Source organism: Nyctereutes procyonoides, unplaced genomic scaffold, assembly GCF_905146905.1.
Source record: "Nyctereutes procyonoides isolate TBG_1078 unplaced genomic scaffold, NYPRO_anot_genome, whole genome shotgun sequence".
NCBI lineage: Eukaryota > Metazoa > Chordata > Mammalia > Carnivora > Canidae > Nyctereutes > Nyctereutes procyonoides.
In genome coordinates this window covers 51,106,808-51,129,501 of record NW_026575121.1, presented here as the reverse complement: position 1 = coordinate 51,129,501, position 22,694 = coordinate 51,106,808, and the positions used below count along the sequence as shown (strand labels likewise).

The 22,694-nt window shown below is 40.0% G+C and overlaps 1 protein-coding gene across 1 annotated transcript in view; it reads left to right on the top strand.

The window, feature by feature from the left end:
* Nucleotides 1–608: 608 nt before the first annotated feature.
* NALCN (sodium leak channel, non-selective) overlaps nt 609–22,694 on the top strand; it is a 318,102-nt gene continuing 296,016 nt past the window's right edge. The window contains exons 1-3 of the mRNA XM_055335586.1: nt 609–654; nt 16,692–16,838; nt 19,824–20,006. Of these exons, the coding sequence (XP_055191561.1) occupies nt 16,731–16,838; nt 19,824–20,006 (291 nt within the window). The 5' untranslated portion in view covers nt 609–654; nt 16,692–16,730. The remainder of the gene's footprint in view (nt 655–16,691; nt 16,839–19,823; nt 20,007–22,694) is intronic.

The following is a 22,694-nucleotide window of genomic DNA, read 5'->3' as shown; positions in this document are numbered from 1 at the left end:
TTTCGTCCTCAAGGGTGAAAAGTAGTCCGCATCCTCAGAAACTATGTCCAGGAAGACCAGGTCACTCACAACCGCACGCGCTCACGCACGCACGCACACGGGCCCTGCCTGTGCCCCGCGGGTGCCCAGCTCCAGTGCACAGGGCCGTGGCCGCGCTCAGGCCAAGACCACAAGAGGAGCCTGCGGAGGAGAATTAGCTGTTGCTGGGAGACTCCCTGCAGGTGGCAGCCGGAGGGAAGGCACCTGCCAGCACTGACCCTCCCGCTCCCCACCGAGGGCAGCTCAGGCCTGCTTTGCCATTTCCTCCCTCCAGCCGGCTGCAACTCTGATTAAAAAAAAAAAAAAGAAAGAAAAAAGAGAGAAATAAAAGAAAAAAAAAAAAAAAGAAAGAAAAGAAAAAAAAGCCGATAGCCAAAAAGCCCTGACCCCAGCCGTCGCCGCAGGCCCCGCGCCCGGCTGGCAGCAGCGCGCGCCCGCACGCCGAGCGCAGAGCCGCGGCCCCGGCCGGTGGCGCGCGCCGGCGGAGCGCGGGAGGTGAGGGACCGCGCACCCGCCGGTGGGCGCCGCGCCTGGCCCGCCGCCGCCGCCGCCGCCGCCGCCGCCGCCGCCGCCGCGCCCGCGGCACCATGACCGCTGCGAGCACTGGGGTTACAGGTTGGTCGCGGCCGCCCGAGGGCCGGGCGCGCGCCGGTGGCCCTCGCGGAGCCGGGCAGGGCAGGGCAGGGCAGGGCGGTGGGGGCGGGGGCGGGGGCGGGGGGCGGAAGGGGCGCTCCTGCCTCCGCGGGGAGGGGGCGGGGCGCGGGCGGCCGCGAGGCGCCCCTCCGCCCCTGCGGCGGGATGCGCCTTCCCCGCCTGGGCAGCGCTCGGGTGGGCGCCCGAGCCAGGGCCGCCGGGTGCGGGCCTGCCCCGCTGGGCGCCCGGGGGCAGGTGGCCCGGGATGCGGCGGCTGCGCTGCGCTGCGCGGCGGCCTCTCGGCACGTGAGGGCGGGCGCACGCGGCGGGTGGGGGGCAGCCCCGCTCCCGCAGGTCCCCCAAGGGGGCCGGGGCCTTGCCCACCCCACCCTGCTCCTGCGGATTGCTCCGTGCTTCGGAGCCCTCATTTTGTTAATGGGCCTGGTTGAGCAGCTGTCATTCGGGTGGCCACACAGGCAGCAAAGCAGTGTTCTGCCAAAGCAACAGCGTTTTGTCCCTGAGCCCTTAAGAGCTGGCTCGGAGCTGAAGATGGGCCCAGGGCCCTGAACAAGGAAGAGGGTGTCCCTCTGATTCAGAATTTTTTCCCTAAGGATGGCTGATAACTCTGAACTCAGGTCCTTATGATTCTTGAGATACCATAGGATCAATCTTTCAGTTTCACGCATAATTGTCAGGGAATGTGTTATCAAGGACGCCTACTTGTGCACACGCAGGTTTAGGCCCCTATTAAGGTTATAGTCTTCACCTCGTGTGTGTGTGTGTGTGTGTGTGTGTGTGTGTGCGCGCGTGTGTGTGCGCAGCCATCAGCTAGGCCCAGATTTCCCTGGTGCTGAAATGGGAGTTGGGTACCAGTGACTGTTTGAAAAAGGCCAAGGATGGAGGAGACTGGCAGGGATCAGAAATTAACAGGTGGCTATACTTTGACAGTTTTCTGATTCCCATTTTCATAGCTTCAATTGTGATTTGATTGGAAATTAAGTAGGAAAGGACAGGGTGGACTCTGGTGGTTATTCCCAAGGCAAGTAGAAAGCAGCAGTGGCTTTTTACATTCAAAGACCGAGTTTCAGCAGTTCTAAATAACAATCATGGCTTCCCCCGTCTCTACAACAAAATCCTGTTTCCTAATTGGTGGGGTTTTGTGCAGTGGGCCTCTCTAGTTTGGATTCTTATTCTACTGTGGTATCATTTTGACTCAGCTGTGGCTAAAACCAAATGAAGTGAAGGAACAATCAGGCTTGGGAGAAAATTAAAAAGTGAACAGGCTCCTTGCACCCCTTTCCTGTTCACAGAAGACACGACATCGTGGCAAAACAGATGTGCTGTCCCCGAGAAGGACCATGCTAGAACCTCTAAAAACTGAAGACCGGTCATGTCTTGTGAAGTGGCGGTCATATAGTTACAACGTTAGATATGACTTGAAAGATATTCAAAAGGAGAAAGATGTACTCTAAAAAGAAAAAAAAAATCTTCCTCAACATTATATAATTTCCTTGCAGTTTAAAGACCTGAAGGTTTGAGTGGCATTTTCTTCTTCTTTGAGGGTGGTATTGCTTTGAAGTGTGTTCCATTTCCTTCTCTTTCCTGTATTCATTATGTGTGCACGTGCACATGTGTGCACACACCTGGGCATGCACATACATATTTGTCTTGTCATTTATCAATGATGCTGCTGTAATTTCAGAATTTTCATGGCTGTGTAAATTTATCTCAGGGGAAGAGTCACATGTGGATTTCGAGTTTGTGAAGAAAATAAATTACATTTATCCACAACATTATATCCTCCTTGTAAGCCAGGCATTGGGCCAGGAGCAGGGGGTTCAGTGAGGAAAAGAGAGCCAGACCCTAAAATCTATCAGGAAAGACAAATATGTAATCACTGGATAGACAAGGAGATGTCCTATTTGGTGGTTTGGGTTTGGAAAATATGACCTTGAACTTAAAAAAATGATGAATTGTCCCCCCAAAATGGTATCAACATTTTAAAGGTTAACTATCATGGTTATGGTTTTTACTTTCTTCAAAGACCCTCACAAGAAGCTTTTACACTTCAGAAGTCTTCATATGCAAACATCAAACATTTAAAAATTTATCCTTTGAATTTTAAAATAATCATGATAGCAATGAGAGATGATAGACAAAAGAGAATAAACATCCATAGTCCTAATAACTGAATACAAATTATTATAATATCTATGTATTTACTATAGTATTTTTAAAACTACATGACTTTGTATAGTTGGAATCATGCTATTGTACAATTTTTATACTGGCCTTCCCATTTAATATTTAGCATAAACATTTTTTCATTCTATACAGTATTCTTACTTAAAAAAATTTGAAATAGCTGTATATGACTATGCCCATGAATATAGCCTCACTTCTATGGCCGTACCTCTGGTCATTGGACATTTGTGGTTTTCAGTTTTTCATCATTACAAATAATGTCCTGGTAGATAGTTAGGGTATAGGGATTTATTTTTATTGATGTTATTTTGTTCATAATAGATTCCAGACAATGATATTCCTGGGTTATCAAAAATATTTGATAATCAAAATTAAATAGAATCTCAAAATTATTATGGATATGCTGAGTTCCACAAAAATATTATTCTAGTTATTTTTCCAAAGATATAAATTTGAATAAGATGTTTTATCTGCTTTCTGCAGTAAATCTGCCTTCTTTTTAGTATTTGTGGATTACTTTCCCTCTTTTACAGGAATAAAAGAAGATAAAATGATATCTTGGACATATAACCTTTGCAGTATGTAAAGACTTGACCTTTAACAAATTCATCTAAATTCAAGATGATAAAATACACTTCTTGGTGTAAAACTAAAATAAGAATGTTATAAAAGTGGTTAAGTGGGGGAGGGGGGATGTAAGTAAAGGCAAGGTCTTTTAGGAATAATGATTTTTGAGCCCAGGAGTCTAATTCTGGTTTTTGCTTCAGTAGCAGACTTCAAATAAATGATCAAAGGGCTTTATATAGGGGTACAAACCTGTACCCCACAAGCACAGGGAAGAGAAGTCCATTTGCTTATGGGGTGTGGACTCCGAGGCATTTCTGGTAGATTCAGCACAGATGGAACTGGACAGATGGGATGGATGGGCAGAGTTAAGGTTGAGGCCACAGTTCCCATTCTACTTGTGTAAGAAATAAGGAGCAGAGCTCCAGGCAGAACTCCTTCATCTGAAGGAGTGAAGTCTAAAGTTGACTTCTAAACCACCATCTCCATGAGACCCTGGGGCAAGCACAGCCATACCCGATGGAATATGTTCCAAGGACAGGGACTGACCCCATTGTCCAGAGAGAGGCACAGGACTGGGGCTTCCAGGGAGAGAGTCAGGAGTTGAGAAGACCAAAGATCAACATACCATGGCCAAGGAAAGCGAGTCTGCAGAGACCAAGAGTGAGACCTCTCTCCAATTATGCAAAGGAAAGAGGAGGAAAGACTTTATTTGGAGCAGGATGATATGTCTGGAAGACAGCCAACAGAGACACACAAAGAAATGCTCTTCCTGAAAGGGAGATCAGAGCAAATGGAGCACAAGCCACATTCTAAGTGAAATATAATCACTGTTTTCTTTTAGATGAAAACAAATAACCCAAATATGCAGATGGAGATGGGTTATAATGGACCAGGAAAGACTAACAGAAAGTAGCTAACATGTTGTTATAGACTAGTGAACACTTTGCATCTGAAAAACTGAAATAGGAAAAACATCCCATCAGTATTCCAATCAAGACCTGGTGGGCAAAATGGGCAAAGGGGGTCAGATGTATAAACTTTCAGTTGTGAAATAAATAACTCATGGGAGGTAACGTACAGCATGGTGACTGTAGTTAATAATACTGTGTTGCATATTTGAAAGTTCCTCAGTAAGATATTAAAAATTCCCATCACTAGAAAAAAATTGTAAGCTATGTTGATGGATGTTAACTAGACTTACTGTGGTGATCATTACAACAAAAAGAAAAAAGAAATACAAATGTTTATCTACCTACAAAGGGAACATTTAGATTGCCCTCCTATACTCTTTCCAAAATTAAATCAAGTGGCAAGTAGTAAAATAATACCCAGAAATTGTATAATTCTGAAAAATACCAGAATACAATTCTCATAAGATATTAAATGTGGCTCAGAAATGAAATAGAAAAAAAGATGAAGGCATACATATTAGGCAAGTGAAAGAAAAGGTGAAAGAGAAGAATGTAAATAACAGTTGTTTGAAAAGTGATTAGATGAGAATAAAGGACCTTGAAGCAATAAAAGTTAGTATCTTTAATAAGGTTATAATTTCAAGTCGTCTGGCGATACCAGTGGTAACAGCAATATAATCATTTTACCCCAAAGTATTCTTATGTGTGTCTATTTTAGGAGACATGGTCCCTAGATGCAGTGTTTTCTCAAGGGTTCTGTGACCTACAATGGGATGACAATCATCATGTCAGCTTAGGAAATAAAGAAAAGAACCCAACAGAACTAGAGAGGACAGGAAGGAGGAGGCTAGCATTGAAAAAATTGTGGGTGAATTCATTATAAAATAGGAAAGCTTTAGACGTGATAGAAAAAAACTTAAGAGCCATAGTGTTCCAGTCTTCGAGGCTTACTCATCCACCTGTGGATAGCTCGGACTAAAGAATGAGATCAAGAAGAAGGAGAAAAATAACAATGAGGATCAGTGAAGGAGAGTGTTGGAGAAATTGGGTGTGCAATCCTAAGGATGAGTGACTGGAACCAGACTATCATGGTGGAAGCTGAGAAGTGAATGGTAGATTTATCAACAGAACAAATGCTAACAGATCCTGGTGATCAAGCCAACAGAAGGAAAGGGAGGGTATGGGGAGGGTGCAGGTGGAAAACAAATCCAGGATTTCAAGCTCATGTGATTGACTGGGGGCGTATTTGTTAGTATTTACTACGCCTAGAGAGAACTAATTACTTCTTTATCTTTCAGGGAGCAGTATCTATTGGTTAAATCATTTGCTTCATTATTTTTTTTAAAGCTGCTCTTCTATCTTGTAATTATGAAATCCATAGGTCAGCTTCATGGATCACTTCCAGAGTAGAGAAAGGATTTTTAAAAATTACTATTTCTAAAAAGGATAATTACAGAAGCCTATATCAGACAACATACAAGTCAGTGATGGCTTTAGATACTATTAAATATATATCACAAAAGTTGAGGTTAAAAAATCCTGGCTAGTGTAAAATTGGAAGAAGAATCCTCAAATAGTTAAGGAAGTTAAGGAAACTTACTTAGCTATGCCTCCCAGGAGCTAGAACACAGAGAATAAGATGAATATTGTGAATAGGGGATTTAAATTTTTAGAAATAGCCCTTGTTGGATTTGGAAACACCTTTTGCTGAATGAGTCTTTACATTTCTCTCAATTTGGTATGTCAGTACTTCATAAAGAAAAATATATTAAACCCCGGGGAAGCGCAAAACAATTTTCTGCTGTTTATTAAGTAAAAATCAAAGAAATTTAAAAACTCAATTAGTTGAACTAGACAATTTGGTTTTGCTTTCTTTGTTTCTAGAAATGAATAGCCATTTTCAACGTATATCCTAGACTAGAACATTGTAGGAGAAAAGCCAAGTAAAAGATTTCTTAGTTATGTTCTTGTAAGACAAAAACCAAAATCCTATTCTTGTATATAAAGTATATTCCATATAGTTATTTTTTTTAGTAAATTCTGAAGTCCTCTGAGGAAAACTTAAGAATCGAATATACTGGATGTACATAATTTTTGGACAAAATTTTTGTCTCGGAATTCTATTTTGCCTCCATTTTTTAGAACTAGTCTCTCTTATTTTTATCCCCAAGCAACCAGTCTTGACTCTGAACTATAAACTCTGGAGGTGTTAAAATGCTCTTCTGAGCCTCTAGATCAGTGACCTCATCACTAATTGAGACCACTTATGGGAGAGTGTGTTAGAATTGTCTGGGAAGGGTTTTTTTTTTTTTTAATACCATTTTCCCCATAGAACACCCCAAAAGGTTCTGACTTAGTATGCCTGATGTGAAGGATGCCTGGGGTGTAGAATGTTTAAGAACCTCCCTGGATGATTCAAAGGCTCAGAAGTCTTTGGAAACTACTATGTGGAAACCTTTCACCTTCTTTGTCCAAACTTTATAGATTTTTATTATCAAATCAAATAACCACAAACAAAAAAATAGGTAACTCCTTTTGAACTGCCATCCTCTTTAAGAACAGTATGGTAAAGTTTTGAAAACCACTATTTTAAACCATCCATTTTCTTTGTCCTTTGCAGATTCATTACAAGATTAAGCAACCACAATAAAAATAGATAATCTCCTTTTCTGATTTTTCATAATATTTAAATGATAATAGCAGTTTATCAAAATTAAATGCCTGTCACTGAACTCTTGGGAGATGAAAACACCCAGAGCCCTGCCGCCATGTGGAGAATGAGAGAACCTCTTTAGGACTATTTGGAGATTAAGAAATATGACCTTCTCATAGTGGTGATTTCTTTCTTTGGTGATTTCTTTCTCTCTCTCTCTTTTTTTTTTTATTTGAAGATTTTATTTATTTATTAGAGGTAGAGAACACAAGCAAGGGAAGGGGCAGAGGGTGAGGGGTAAGCAAGCTCCCCGTTGAGCAGGGAGCCCAATGTGGGACTTGATCCTAGAACCTGGGATGGTGACCTAAGTCTAAGGCAGACTCTTAATGGGCTGGGCCACCCAGTGTCCCCCTCTGGTGTTTCTAACTCTGACATTCTTTTACTAAAATTTTCTTATACCTATACCGTACCTAGAATAAGTCACAAAATTATAAATGTATATCCTTTCTAAAGTTGGAGTGAATGGCAAGGGCTTGTTAAGAGCATTGATTGGATTTTCTGAGTAAAGGCTGGAGAGAGGTTTATTGCCTCAATTTTTACAATACAGTGATTAGGTGACACAAATACAGCCTTGCATCCTCTCCTGTTGCTGGACCAATTTAGTTTGGGATGCAGGGTATAACAGCAAAGGGGTGCTGGGTCATCCTAGTCTATCCTGAATTCCTTTCCAAATCCAGTGATCTTTGAAGGTCAAAGAAAATGCAGTTGTCACAATTAAAAATGAAACAAAACAGAATTCTTAGTGAAGTCATGAGAGTTTTGAAGCATTCGTAGAAAGAACCAGAAAAAAAGTAATATGCTGTTTTTCTTTGGGATTTGGGGAGCAGAGTCAGTATAAAAAAATGGGGCACCATTTTCTGGTTTTAATCAGTGCGCTAACAAAAGGAACAGAGAAAGAAAGAGCTGGGTTTAGAGGTGGCCTTTTGAAATGTTTCACTTCCTCTGCTTGGTGTCCCAACTTGGGTGGCCCCTGCAGTCCTGCTGAGACTGGACCATGCATATAACACTCTGTTTTTACAGGGCTACATCCTGATTTAGCAAAGGCCAAGTTGTAGATGAGTAAGCACCCAAATGAAAAGCGCATTTGGAGAGAGTCAGAGAGAGCTTGCTGCTGTGACCCCAGCGGTCAACATTTCAATGATGGCTTAGCTCTCCTGCTAAAGTGATGTGCTCTGCTGATTGCTGAATCAGACATAAAACTCAGGCTACTTTGAGAGAGGAGACAACAGAGCCACCTGCCTTTTCTGCAAGCAGAAGTCCTATTAGAGGGAAAGATATGACTGGCCCATAAAATGCATGAGCAAAGGGGACTGATGACAGGCTTGCTTGAGAGTGGCCTGTGATGACTGACCTTGCAGCTCTAGGGGTAGCCATGCTCAAATTTGGTTTCACTACTCAGACATGGAGGAGGCAAGAATTGGAGAATCTCCATCCTTGATCTCTGGGAAAGATGATTCTAGTCACCAAGCCTTGGAAAAGTCAGACTGAAAGAGAGCTGAAGATCATGGGGGTAAAGATCAGAAAGTGACCTTGGGCGGGGCACTTCCACCATCTCTCTCAGTTTAACCTATCAAATAGGAGTAACAGAACACCTGCCTCACTAGAGCGGGGCAAGAAGTAGGCGAGATAATCCATGCAAAGCTCTTAGCCTCACACATCATAAACTCTCAACAAATGTTTGGTGTAATTTGTGCACACTTCACAATTAATTATTTTCACATTGTATTATTTTAAAGAAGTCACAAATGAATTTTATCACTGTTGCAAAACGTTTGAAATTTACAAAAGTTCTTGAAGTTCAGATTGCCTAGATTCAAACTTGTTTCCAACTCATATGGATTTGGCAAGTTTGCCTCAGACTTTGTAATCTGTACAATGGAGATAATACGAAAAACTACTTCAGAGAAATTTTAAGGCCTTGGAATTGTGCCTGGCACAGAGCCAACTTTCCATAAATATTTGATTTCATCTTTCAAGTGGAGAGAACAAAAGAGAATACCTAATGCTTAAGGCTTGATTCTTTTCTAATATTATATACAGTGGTTTATGGACTATGACCCTACCCTAAGAATTGATCACATGCATAAAATTAGGAGCTGCATCAAGAGTGTGAGAATAGATTTTGTTATTTGAAGTTTCTTGGGATGGAATGTATTGCAACTCCAGATGGTGCAAGAATCCTATCTGCAAACTTCACAAAATGTAGTAATTCTCTCTGAGAACATCCATACAGCAGCCAGCCACCTCTCAGGATGGTCCAATGGATTATTATTAGAAACTTTCAGATTAAACAGCTACTACTTGCTAACTTCTGATTGATAGCTTCCATTTAGTTTGGATTTTCCTTGCTGCAAGAACAACCACTACAAAACAATATCACAACCTTGATTGTGTTCTGTGTTGTGGATTTTGAGTATGGCAGAAGGACTTCATTTAAGAAGTATATTCTCTGCAGAATGCATTTACTCTTTTGCCTAGGTGTCGTTAGTGGGATCTAGTTTCTATTTTTTTTTAAATTTTTTTTTTAATTTTTATTTTTTTATGATAGTCACACAGAGAGAGAGAGAGAGAGAGGCGCAGAGACATAGGCAGAGGGAGAAGCAGGCTCCATGCACCGGGAGCCCGACGTGGGATTCAATCCTGGGTCTCCAGGATTGCGCCCTGGGCCAAAGGCAGGCGCCAAACCGCTGCGCCACCCAGGGATTTCACATTCTTAGCATATTCAGTCAACTAATTCATGAGACTAGGGGTGCCTGGGTGGCTCAGTTGGTTAAGTGTCCTACTGTTGATTTCAGCCCAGGTCATGATTTCAGGGTCATGAAATTGAGCCCTGAATCCCGCTTGTGCTGGGTGTGCAGTCTACTTGAGATTCTCTCGCTCCCTCTGCCCCTCCCCTCATTGCACTCAGATGGGTATGTGCTCACTCTCTCTAAACAAAAGAAAAGAAAAAAGAATTTATAAGACTTAAACTCTAGGAAATTAAGAAATCTGCCATCTGTAGGAAATTAAGACAGCTGTCTGTTTCCTATGAGATGTAAGATTATCAAATGAGAATTGGTAAATGCTTTTTTTCTCTCTCTCTTTTTTTTTTTGAAATTTAAAGAAAAGATGATAAAAGCATAATAAAACATTTCTAGAAATCACCCTCAAGGAAGAAGACTGGATAATGAATAATGACTTCAGAAACCTGAAAATGACATTTAGATAGATTCAATGAGACTTTTTAAAATTCTTGCCAGGGAAAAAAACCCCACATTTTTTTTAAACATGTGACTAGAATGAACCATAAAATGAATCATATAATACAAATGGATTAAGAAAATAGAAATAGAAAAAATAGAAATGTCTGCACTGTTTTCACAAAAAATAATTGATGCCAAGAGAGTTTATAATCACTAGGCTGTATGACGAGACTATGTTGAAAAAGTAGTTTTCTTTTTATTACCACTCTTACAGTTAATTTTAAATTTAATAGTTCTGTAAGCCACATTGTCTTGGTTAATATGACTTACCTCTGTGCCTAAACTCTCTCATCTGTGAAATGGTCCTTGTAAGAATGGAATGACATGATGCACAATGTGCTTAGAACAAGGCCTGCTACCTGGCAAACCCTCAGTAAACATTGTTGGAAGGAGTCTGTTTCTACATGGCAGTTGATGGATTTTGAGAGGAAATCTACTGATGACCTCATAATCCTTATCTTCCAAATCATTTCATCACACTGTTGTGGGTTTTTTTTTCCTGTAGATTTCTCTCTCTGTGTGTGTGTATGTATGTATATATGTGTGTTTGAGGATTGTTTTCTTCTTTGTAAAGCATTCAGACTGGAAAGTATACATTCAGCTTCATATCAAATTATGTCTGTAATACTTTTCCTGAAACAGTTTTGATTATTAAGATCAGAGGTAGTTATTGAGCACCACTAAGCAAGGGATGCTGGGCCGTTGGAGTATGGGTGGGAAAGTGCTACGTATGAGGCTATAGAGGCTTTAAGGGGTGAGCTCACAGAGGTGGCCATGGATTGCTGAGACAGTCCAGAACACTGATCTTTGACCTTTGTTTCCCAAAGCAGAGAACCAAGATGATCTGGGCTTGCTGAACTAGGGAGGAGTTTCAACCATTCAAGATGGAACGAGAGGACACTCAGCTGGCAGAGGAGGTGCAGTGGGGCTCCACTGTGTCCTGGGATCAGAGGAAGGATGAGTGGACAGGGTGGATAAGCATGAGGCAGGGCAGATTTTGGATCACAGAAAAAAAAAGACCAAAATAGCGGGGTTTGTTCCCTAATTCAAGCATGGCATAAAATGCGTGATGCTATATTCATTTGTTCTGAATGGACCCCTTCTGTTGGGAAGGAAATTTGGCCAGCCAAAATGTAGAGTCTGTATTTACAGAAATAATGGCATTTGGCAGTTCCAGCATCAGGAATAAACATCCCCTTTGTCTTCAAACTGTTATTATGATGTGCTGAAGTACAACGGAATATTTAAATATGCATATGGAAAAAGGCAGAAAACTTGTTCAAATATGGATATCAGTGGTTTGTTGTTTCGGGTTCTGCAGCCATTTAAACATAACAACAACAAAAAAAAGAGAAATAGAGATACTTGAAATAAGAAATAAGATTGTAATGCTCAAAAATTTTGATAACATCAAATTCAGTTGTCTTCCAAAATGTGTGGTGATACCTTTCTCACCTGCAAATTCAATGTTGATACCTAATCTAGAAAGATGTGTTTTTATCTGTTTACCTGGCAAGGCCTTGCACATATAATGATGTAAATGAACTTAAGAGACAAGAAAGACAAGGACAGGCAGATGTTTGAAGGTAGTGTTTATTTACAGTTAGGATTTTTTATGCATGCATATTTATTGACAGAGTAAGATGTTCATAAGATACTCCTAAATGAAGGAAAAAACCAGCTGGTTATAAGACAGTGTTTATGCAGCCATTTTAAAATAAATATATGCATGGAAAAATGTATATGGAAAAGAAAATAGTAGAGGTACCATCCATATGCCATTGGAGAATAAGTGCCCCAGCTAAAGAAGTGTCATGAGGAGAGGGAGTATATTTGATTATTGCTCTGTCTGCAGCACTTTGCCCTGGAGCTACCACAATATATGCACTCAACAGATACTTTGCAAAAACAATTGAGTTCTTAGAAGTGGAATTCCGGATGGCTTTCACTTTGTTCCTCATTTTGTTTTTATGTTTTTTTTTTCTCCTAATTATCTTGCATTGCTTGTGTAATGAAAATAAAATAAAATATTTTTTTTCATTTAATTTAAGATGTAGGTATATGAGATCTAGGAAGAGACCAGTAGTCAGCTGTCCTGGCTTGTCACGTGAATCTCATCATGTTTGACAGTGCATATACAGGTGCATGTTGGGAATCAACTGTTTAATAAATACCCCTTGCCCAGGGAGGTAGTGTAGAACTAGCAGTAAGTAGTGAAAAAATAATAATACCATTAGATGGGATTTGAAGGATGAGTATGCATTGGTGAGAGGTTCTCCTTTAATTAATCAGCTGTTGTGCCTTTAATTAAACATGTTGTTGCCTGTGTCAAGAGCACAGGGCATTGGAATTCTAGGAGAAAAGAGACCAAGTATGTTTTGTTACTGCTAAATTCATATCACCTAACACAATAGTTGGATCAATTTTTTTTGAATGAATGCATGTTATGCAAGCATGGATGAATGAGAAACTTCTGCTATCAATGAAGGCTCCTCTTCCAAAGACCTAACAATAAAGCTTGGGGTGAGGAGCCCAAAGGATAGTATTGAACATTTTGTTTTCTTAATTTCCTTTTAAAAACTCTGCATGAGTTAAACTAGGGGATATAAAGAACTGATGTGGGATTGGTAGCAGACCACGAAGAGGACACAGCTGGAATAAAGGATCGGAAGTTACCAAGAAATTGTGTAAGGGGGTGATGGGACACTTAGCTAGTTCAAGTGGAGCATGTAGGTCTGAGTATGACTGGAAATCCAAGTAAAACTGGGTAGGGCAGAGTGTCTTTACAACACAAAGTCACAAAGGCAGGCAGTCTGTGAGTTCCAAATGCCTTTGCTATTCCTGGTGTGTACCCAGCATATGTCACAATGCCTGATACCGAAGTAGATATGCCGTCTCTTCTGTGTGAATGAATGAATGATAAACTAAGGGATAGGCTGAAGTTTTCTGTGTTATAGGAGAGATCAGATCAATGTTCTGGGAAGTTGATTTCTGATAAAAAGGACAGGACATATTAGAAAGCTTGATGTTGGTGGCAATCCAGACCCGAAGTCCATGGCTGAGCGGGCTTAGGCACAAGGCCATGTTCATGAGGACACAGAATCTATGTAGTCCTTCTGCACATGTGAGCATCTGCACTCAAGGACCCGAAGAGCTCAGGGCAGTAGGATCTGAGAATTGAGAGGAAAGGGTGAAGGAGAATGGCGGACTGATAACCACCTGTCCTGTTGAGTTTCAAATGGTGATGGTGCTGGTACGGCCTGTATCTGAGGATGAAGCAGCAGCGTAGATGGGCAACTCAGGAGCCAGACGCCAACAGATGGTGATGGAAACTGTAGGAACAGATGCTCATTTAAGGGGTTAAGTACAGAGGACAGACCCAAGGGACAACAGGTAAAGGACATACTGTAAACCATCATTTAGAAGATAGAAGATTCAAAAGAGTTTAATGCAAACCCAAGAGGGTTACAAGGAGAAGAAATGACCCTAAGTGTTGCAAGCACTTCACAATTAAAGAAAACTGAGTATATTAATTGCAGTTGGTCAAGTGAGAGCTGGAATGTCCTAAGGAAAGTGTATGCTGATAGAAGTAAAATGTTGCTATCACAGAGTATAAAACTGGATTGTAACCATATAAAAGGAGCAGTGAACCAAAATATCTTTTCTCTTGGCGTTGCCATTAGCTGTTTCCAAGTAAAAGATTTATCAATGAATATACTATAACTGTGTAGCCTTCTCCCATTATTGAGCCATTTAAATACCAACTACTTTTAATAAGGGTGGAAAAGCTACTGGAAGCCTTGCTTTTTAAATTTAGTGTGCTGCCTTATGAAGCGCACTTCTGTAAACAGAAAAAAAATATATTGGGTTATAAATACATCATAGTGATAAGGCTACGATACACAGAAGCAATTTCCTATCAAAATAATCAGCTTTCCTAGGATACTTAAATATCCCTGCTAGTCTTTATCAGGGGAATAATAGGTTTGCTGTACTCAGTTATATTGATTCAACATGAATGAATGTGTAAAATCGTATTTCTGTGTAGAAAGGAAAATTTTTATAATCAACTGCCTCAATTAATTTTGAGTTCTTCATACGTAATTTGAATTTACTTTACTACTTGGGTGCTTAACATAATGTTTAATATTATTGAATCAGCCAAGATTTCAGTGATTCAGGAGCTAGTTGTTGAGTTTTAGTGTATGTGTGTATTAATTAACTAGGTTCCATGGAAGTTTGAACACATAGTTTTCTTGGGCACTGTTTAATTTGGTGGCATTTTCACAGTAGGTAAAATTAGGGTCAAAGTGTATGACAATATTATTCATCATGTGTATTTTGATGGGTCAAAATAGCTAGCATAGGGATTTAATAAAAAATAATTCTGGATGTCTACTTCTTTAGATAAACAAAACCATAATCAAAAATCGGCTTTGCTTCAATTGGGATGTTTATAATAAAAGGGGCATGGGATTCATATATGAAGGTATAACATTCATATATCAAAAATTTTTCAGACTATAACTTATGGCCAGATCATAAGAGCAATAAATGGCCATTGATAAGTCTCTCCACTGGCACAGCGAAAAAGGTATTATGGTTGATGGCTAGGTCTATAAAATGTCCTTGTATCATCTTTGAACAACTTTGTACAACCACTCTTTATTTCCTTTGTATTGTATCATTTTTGAAGGATTTCTAAAAGATTCTGTATCCCATTTTCATATACATAGGAGACTGTCATTCAAGAAGCATCCCAAATTGAGGCCACCAGATGTTTCCCTCCATAGTAAATCAGTGAATAAGCATAATTTGAATATTCTGCATATATTTACATATCGATGTCAAGAGTCCCTAACTCCAATTATGTAAAATAAAATTAATTAGTGCAGCCTACTGCAAAGCCCATATTCAAATCCAATATTCTGGGTAAGATAGTGTAGAAACACCTACCACATCTTAAAGCCAATTAGCTTGATTTCTTCTGGGAATCAGAGGGCTGGGCAGACATACCTACCTAGGTACCTCAAGGAGAGCCTGGACATAGAAGGAGGCACCCAAACACAGAGAATCAAAGTCAAAGCTGATTTGTTCTGAGCTGCTGGGGCTTGTTCTCTTTCCCAGTGAAAACTGCACCTGCATAAATTTACAGATACTACAAACACATTCTAGTTCTTGCATTCCTTTGAGAACTGAATGGTCCTCATCGTCCTTTGGTTAGAGTTCGGTGTCTAGCCCCAAGTAGCCGCAGGTAGGAGAGCCAGTGCACCTTCATGGTGGCAAAACTACTGTGTTTTCCTGACTTGGCATTTCCGCAGCAGTGAGCTGCCTGGACCTCTTCCTTCTCTTTATCTGCCTTGTGAAATTCTGATCAGTCCTCAGAATCAGTTTGGTCCCTGGCAAATGCTTGGACTTTGTAGTCAGATGTAGATTCTTTTATGATTCAAGTTTGCTGGAGTAGCCTTGGTTGAGTTCTTAACCACCCTGAGGCTGGAATTTCTCAGCTGGCAGGAAAAGACAAGATGTTTTCCTGTCTATTGTCAATGGTAAAGATTTACATAAAATACCATTGCTAAGTGTCCCAGATATAGTATATACCCAAAAAACTGTAGCCTTGCTCCTTTCCTTTGAGACTAATCCAGGTGTTAGTCAACTAAATCTATCTGTGGACTCAGGGTAACCAGAGCCACCTGCCTTTGTGTCTCTTCTCCATTATATCACAAGCAGGCATCTTATCTCTCTGGTGAGATTTAGATTTACTTCAAGGTAACTGGAAGAACTGGAGCAACCCCAGCATTTATAAAAGAAAAAAAGAAAAGAAAAAAAAAACATTTAGAGCAGGTTCTGCCCCATTGTCTCTGCCCCATATCCTCTACGTCAAGGACAAAATTGGCAATTCTGTTTGAAACTATCATTGGAAATAGACATTTGTGAGTGTCACATTGAATTAACCCTGGGGGAAATTCTGAGGAAAGATCCTAGTATTTCAAGTGGATCGGTAACCTGTGCTCTGGCACAGACCGCCTCTAAGTAGAGATGACTCTAGGCCTCAAAAAATGTTCTACTAATATATATATTCAAAAAGGCAAAGCTATTCTACCCCAGTTAGACTAGACTAGTGCTCTCTACATGGGCAGGCAAACTGTTTAGGCAGTGCACAGGATGATCCATTGGGTTGAGAGGATAAAAAGCTCAACTTGGATTGATATTTTTATCTTACCCTTTTATAATTTCTTCTTGCATGCGTTTATTGTATTCTGTGTAGTAGAACATGTGTATAATTAATGAATGCATATGGATACACGGGGGACTCCGTTTTTGAAGTGCTCAGGGTAAAGATGGTCTAGGTGACTAACAGAACTTCCTTTCTTCCTCCAGACTGCAGTTTTGTACTTGCTCACCAAAGCTAACTTCAGCATGCTCAAAAGGAAGCAGAGCTCCAGGGTGGAGGCCCAGCCAGTTACTGACTTTGGTCCCGATGAATCTCTGTCCGACAACGCTGACATACTCTGGATTAATAAGCCAGTAAGTTTCTTTTTTGAAGAGTGGAGAAGCACATGCTGATATAAAGGAAATTTGATACATATAATTCAAAAATCACATCCCTTTGGCTTTGAAATGACTGTTTGAGGTGCAGTAGAATATGGATGAGTCTCACAGTCTGGAAGTGGAGAATAATTCAGATGAAATAAAGAGGTACCACCGGGAGTTATTCACATAGGAAGGTCTGCTAGGTGGTCTGCTCCCTCCTTACCCCCACTGCACATGCACTGCACATGCTGTTCTCAGAGTCATGCCATGCAGTGATAATGCCACTTTGCAGACTGATCCAAAGCTGGAGTCCCAGATGAGTAATCTGTTCTATCATGTTTCCTTTACTTAGAGATCTGAGCATGCACAAATGTGTGAGGCGATAATCAAATGTTTGGAATGAAAGGTCACCTCCTGAGTCACAAGGTTTGAGTAAAAGTAAAAGTTAATGAGATAGTGGATAGTGTCTCTGAAGAATTCTGGCACCTTCTCTGCCTGATGAAGCTAATGAGAACTTGAGGCGAACATCTAGGACAGTATCACTGAACAGAGAGCATAGCAGCCAGAAGGTGGGATGGCATGTCCACAGGTCTTGGAAGCTCAGCCCTACCACAGCGGGTGGGCTCCACTTCAGTACCGAACTCACAGCAGAACCTGAAGTAAGGAAATTAACTGCTACCCTCACACTCATGGTCTTTCCCTTGACCAGGATAAAGATCACCTGCCCATGTTCCTGGCCCTTTGCGGTCTTCTCCATCCATTCTGCCTTTCAGACTATGTGTCCAGCATGCTCACATTTCTTCCTGCATTCCCGTTTCTGTTCACATTGCCCTTCTGTACAGTCATTGAAACATCTCTCTTACCTACATTGCAAATTAAAATGTGTTTACACATTGAGGACTTTTTATAATCTGGCTCTAACCACCAGCAGAGCAACTGTGCTTTCCTGGATCTGCACACTGGCCACTTGAGCCTCATCAGCGTCTTCCCGTTCCTCCAAGACATCCAGCCAGTTCACATTGCTTCCCTGCCCAGAGGCCTTCCCCAGCCTCTGATGAGTCAAGTCCTCCTGACCCATTAAGGGCTGGCTCAAATGTCAGCCCACTCCTGTCAGCCTCTGAATGGTTCCTCATTTAACCCTCTCCACAACATGCAGAATGAACCTCTTCTCTTTCCACTTTTCCTATTTTTACATTTGTATGTAAGTAAAAATCTGTGTTACATATAAATATAAATGTATATTATGCATATCAGACTGCTAAGTAGTGATGAGTCAGAAACATATTTAACTTATTTGTGGCCCCAGAGCCCTACATAATTTCTTACCCATAGTAGGTCTGTCATTCATGTTTAGAAAATGGAACAGGATGGAAAATAAAGCATTCACTAACTTTTTCTGAGTGCCCACCAAATATAAGGCTTTCTGAGAACCTCCAAGAGGTACCATTATAGATATAGCCATGGAAGCAGTAACTAAAATGATTAATGTTTAATTAGGATTCTTTCTTTAAATCCAAAATTGATTTGTTGTGGAAGAGCCCATCTTTTGAAGCTCTTTTGTGTAATTAGATCCTTTGTGTTGGAGATCCAGATCAAGCTAAATTTGCACTTTTATTGAAGGTCTTCCAAATTGCATGAAAAGTGCATCAACCCTTAAAATGAATTGAGTCATCAGTGACTTACATGGTATAGAATTAATGACATTATGTCTTCATGCAAATATTATAACTGTCAGATTAATATTATAACCCACTCACTAGCCTACAAGTGTCTGAATCTCCTCAAAGTTCTTGACAGTCTTCAATTTTTCATCATGAGTGCTTCTAGCTTGCACAGCTGAGAAGACATATACCATGAAATTGTGACATCTCTTTCAGGGGGAGTATAATGTTAGAGGATTAACATGACTGTGGATATATCCAGCATAATCAATAAATAACACATTTAAATTATGTTTAAGAAAGAAAGGAATTATGTTTAAGAATTGTGTTCTAATTAACTAGTAATATAAATTTTGTGGGGGTAGCATGCAGATGCCATTTACTAATTTTTTAGCTTAGGTGTTAGTTTTTATAATAAAATGTTCTACATGAGGGATCGTATTTCCTGCACATACACACATGTATATGCACACACACAAACACATGCCTATACATGTTTATCTTTATGTTGAAGTTAAGGAAAATCTTCAGACAACATGTGCACTCCTAGAACTGCACAAACACTTTTTGGGATTTTAGAAAAGCTATCAGGGCTAAATTTCTTCAAAATGTTCTATAAAATGTGGAAGAAAGTCCATTTATTATCTTTTGAGAATGTGGGATGTGGTCAGATTTTTGAAGTATGTTGTTTTATTTGAGAATGCTACATATAACATACAAATGGAAAGAAAGCCTGACACATGGGAAGTGCTATATATCAAGTCATTCTTAAAAACATGGGCAATCCATGAAGATAGGCCACTGTGCTTGCTGCCAGGGAAGTTATGGTAAGTATAAGTTTCCAATTCTAGGTGCACCCAATATATAAAAAGTATAAAAGTAATAAATAGCACATAACATTTCTATATAAGTAAGGTACTGACTCCCCTATTTTAATGGGATCAGAATCTCCTTATGTTGTGGTCCGATGCCTTGGAGAGATCAGAGGCATTGCAGTAGCCTGCCTAAGTTCACAACAAGGCCCTGGCTCTCAATAACTCCAGGAGCACAGAAAAGTCTTAAGAGACTTTTAACCTTCCCATCTTAGTGTGTTCATGTGGAAATTAGGCTGCTTTCAGAATTAAATAATGTAAAATATGTGAAAATATTTAGCATGTTGTATGCACTTAACAGACATAAGTTTCCTACTTTCCCTTCTCCATGCCGGTGAGATATTTTAATCTCAATATCCTATTTTCCAAGTAGAGTGGTTTATAACATAAGTTTAAGATCTCATTTTATGGTGTCAAAGGATAACTTTGGACCATTTTTTTTTCAGTGGGTTCACTCTTTGCTGCGCATCTGTGCCATCATCAGCGTCATTTCTGTCTGTATGAACACACCCATGACATTCGAACACTACCCCCCTCTTCAGTATGTGACTTTTACTCTGGATACTTTACTGATGTTTCTCTACACGGCAGAGATGATAGCAAAGATGCACATCCGGGGTATTGTCAAGGTGAGTGTCCTGTAAACAAAATGCACTAAAAATCTAAATTAGTTTAATAATATTTTCATATTAATTTCAACAAAACAAAACATCTTCTTATCCATACTGAGGTTTTTAAAAATAGGGCATAACTCCAGAATTGATGAAAATATGATGTATAAGAATATTTAAAATGTCAAATAAATTGTGTAAGACACAAAGCCTTGGGATATCCAGGAAGGAGGAAGATAGTCCGACTGGCCAGCTTCATGGCCAGAGTAGGGTCAGTTATGTCACCTACAGGTGAACTCATGGCCTGGCACTGTGGTTGGCCCAAGCTTGGCACCTGTGGATTTATGGGATGCAGAATAAATGTTGCATGATCAAGTTATAATGTGACGATATTCAGTATATCATTAACCTGAAGTGTTCTAAAGATATAAAGGAGTGAAAAGAAAGGACATGATGTGGAAAGCAGGAGTATAAGAAGAGGAAGGTATGGCATGCAATTGGCACTATGGAGAGATAAGAAATAACAAGAAAAAGGAAAAGAAGGAAAAAGCAAAGGAAGAAAAGTTCTGTCAGAGGATATCCCTTCTATATACTACTAACCTTCACACAGAGGATAAAAATATATAGATGATACTGTCTCTCTAAAGTATTTTAAATTATGCTATTTAAGGAGCCATTGGTATAAGGAGATAGCAGTATGGATATAAGGGTTTACAAATGATAGATTTGACTCAAATCTTAGCTTTCGTTTACTGGCTGTATCAGCATCTCTAGTTACATAATTTTGGTGGTAACGGGCTTTATTTTGTACTAGGATTTTAAGAATCTAATGAGATGATGCATAACATGAAGTTACTCATGGGTCAGTGATTCTCTTTATACGTAATTCATTGTGTGTTATTCTTAAAAGAGAGGGATCACAGTCAATGCATTACTCTTTTCATTTTTACCTTTTAAAAATCTTTTTATTTTTTATTCTTTTTTTTTTGTTATAACTGTTATATTTTATTATTAATATTTTTAAAATTTTTATTTATTCATGAGAGACAGAGAGAGAGAGAGAGAGAAAGAGAGAGAGAGGCAGAGACAGGCAGAAGGAGAAGCAGGCTCCATGCAGGAAGTCTGATGTGGGACTCGATCCTGGGACTCCAGGATCATGCCCTGAGCCAAAGGCAAATGTTCAACTGCTGAGACACCTAGGCATCCCTGTTCTATTTTATTATTGTCGGCAGTCTCTTACTGTGTCTGGCTTAAATTTACCATGAGTATGTATGTTTCGGAAAAAAACATAGCATGTATAGAGTTTGGTATTATCTTCACGTTCAGACATCCAGTGGGAGTCTTGAAATGTATCCTTTGTGAAAAAGAGGTGTACTGTCTATTGTGATGATAACAATGAAGTTATTTCACAATATAGGAATAAAATATGTAAAAGGCAATAAAATGTCCCAAACATATGTTACTGTTTACTCTGTTATGAATTTTTAAAATGAAATATTTTTCATATTTTGAAATTTGAACTGGGATTCAAAAATGTTTTAGCTCATTAAACTAATTCTAAATTAAACTAATCTCATCAAACTAAATTTACTGCTATCCTTAATTAACATAACAAATCAAATTATGTTGGTGTTTTTATTATTATTTATTTTTCATTTTTTATTTAAGTTCAATTGGCCAACATATAGTATAACACCCAGTGCTCATATCATCAAGTACCCTCCTCAGTGCCCATCACCCAGTTACCCCAATCCCCCACCGACCTCCCCTTTCAACCCTTTGTTCCCCAGAGTTAGGAGTATCTCATGGTTTGTCTCCCTTTCTAATTTTTCCCACTCGGTTCCCCGCCTTTCCCTTATAGTCCCTTTCACTATTTCTTATATTCCACATATGAGTGAAACCATATGATTGTCCTTCTCCAATTGACTTATTTCACTCAGCATAATGCCCTCCGGTTCTATCCACGTCAAAGCAAATGGTGGGTCTCTTTGTCTCTTCTGATGGCTGACTTAATATTCATATATATATATATATATATATCACATATTTTTTAATATTTTATTCATTTATTCATGAGAATACACAGAGAGGAGAGAGAGAGAGAGGCAGAGACACAGGCAAAAGGAGAAGCAGGCTCCACGCAGGGAGCCCAACGTGGAACTCGATCCCGGGTCTCCAGGATCACGCCCTGGGCTGAAGGCGGTGCTAAACTGCTGAGCCACCCAGGCTGCCCTATATATCACATCTTTAACCATTCATCTGTTGAAGGACATCGTGGCTCCTTCCACAGTTTGGCTATTGTGGACATTGCTGCTATAAACACTGGGGTGCAGGTGTCCCGGCATTTCACTGCATCTGTATTTTTGGGGTAAATCCCCAGCAGTGCAATTGCTGGGTCATAGGGCAGTTCTAATTTTAACTCTTTGAGGAACCTCCACACAGTTTTCCAGAGTGGCTGCACCAGTTCACATTCCCACCAACAGTGCAAGAGGGTTCCCCTTTCTCCACATCCTCTCCAACATTTGTTGTTTGCTGTCTTGTTAATTTTCACCATTATCACTGGTGTGAGATGGTATCTCCTTGTGGTTTTGATTTGTATTTCCCTGATGGCAAGTGATGCAGAGCCATTTTCTCATGTGCTTGTTGGCCATGTCTAGGTCTTCCTCTGTGAAATTTCTGTTCATGTCTTTTGCCCATTTCATGAAT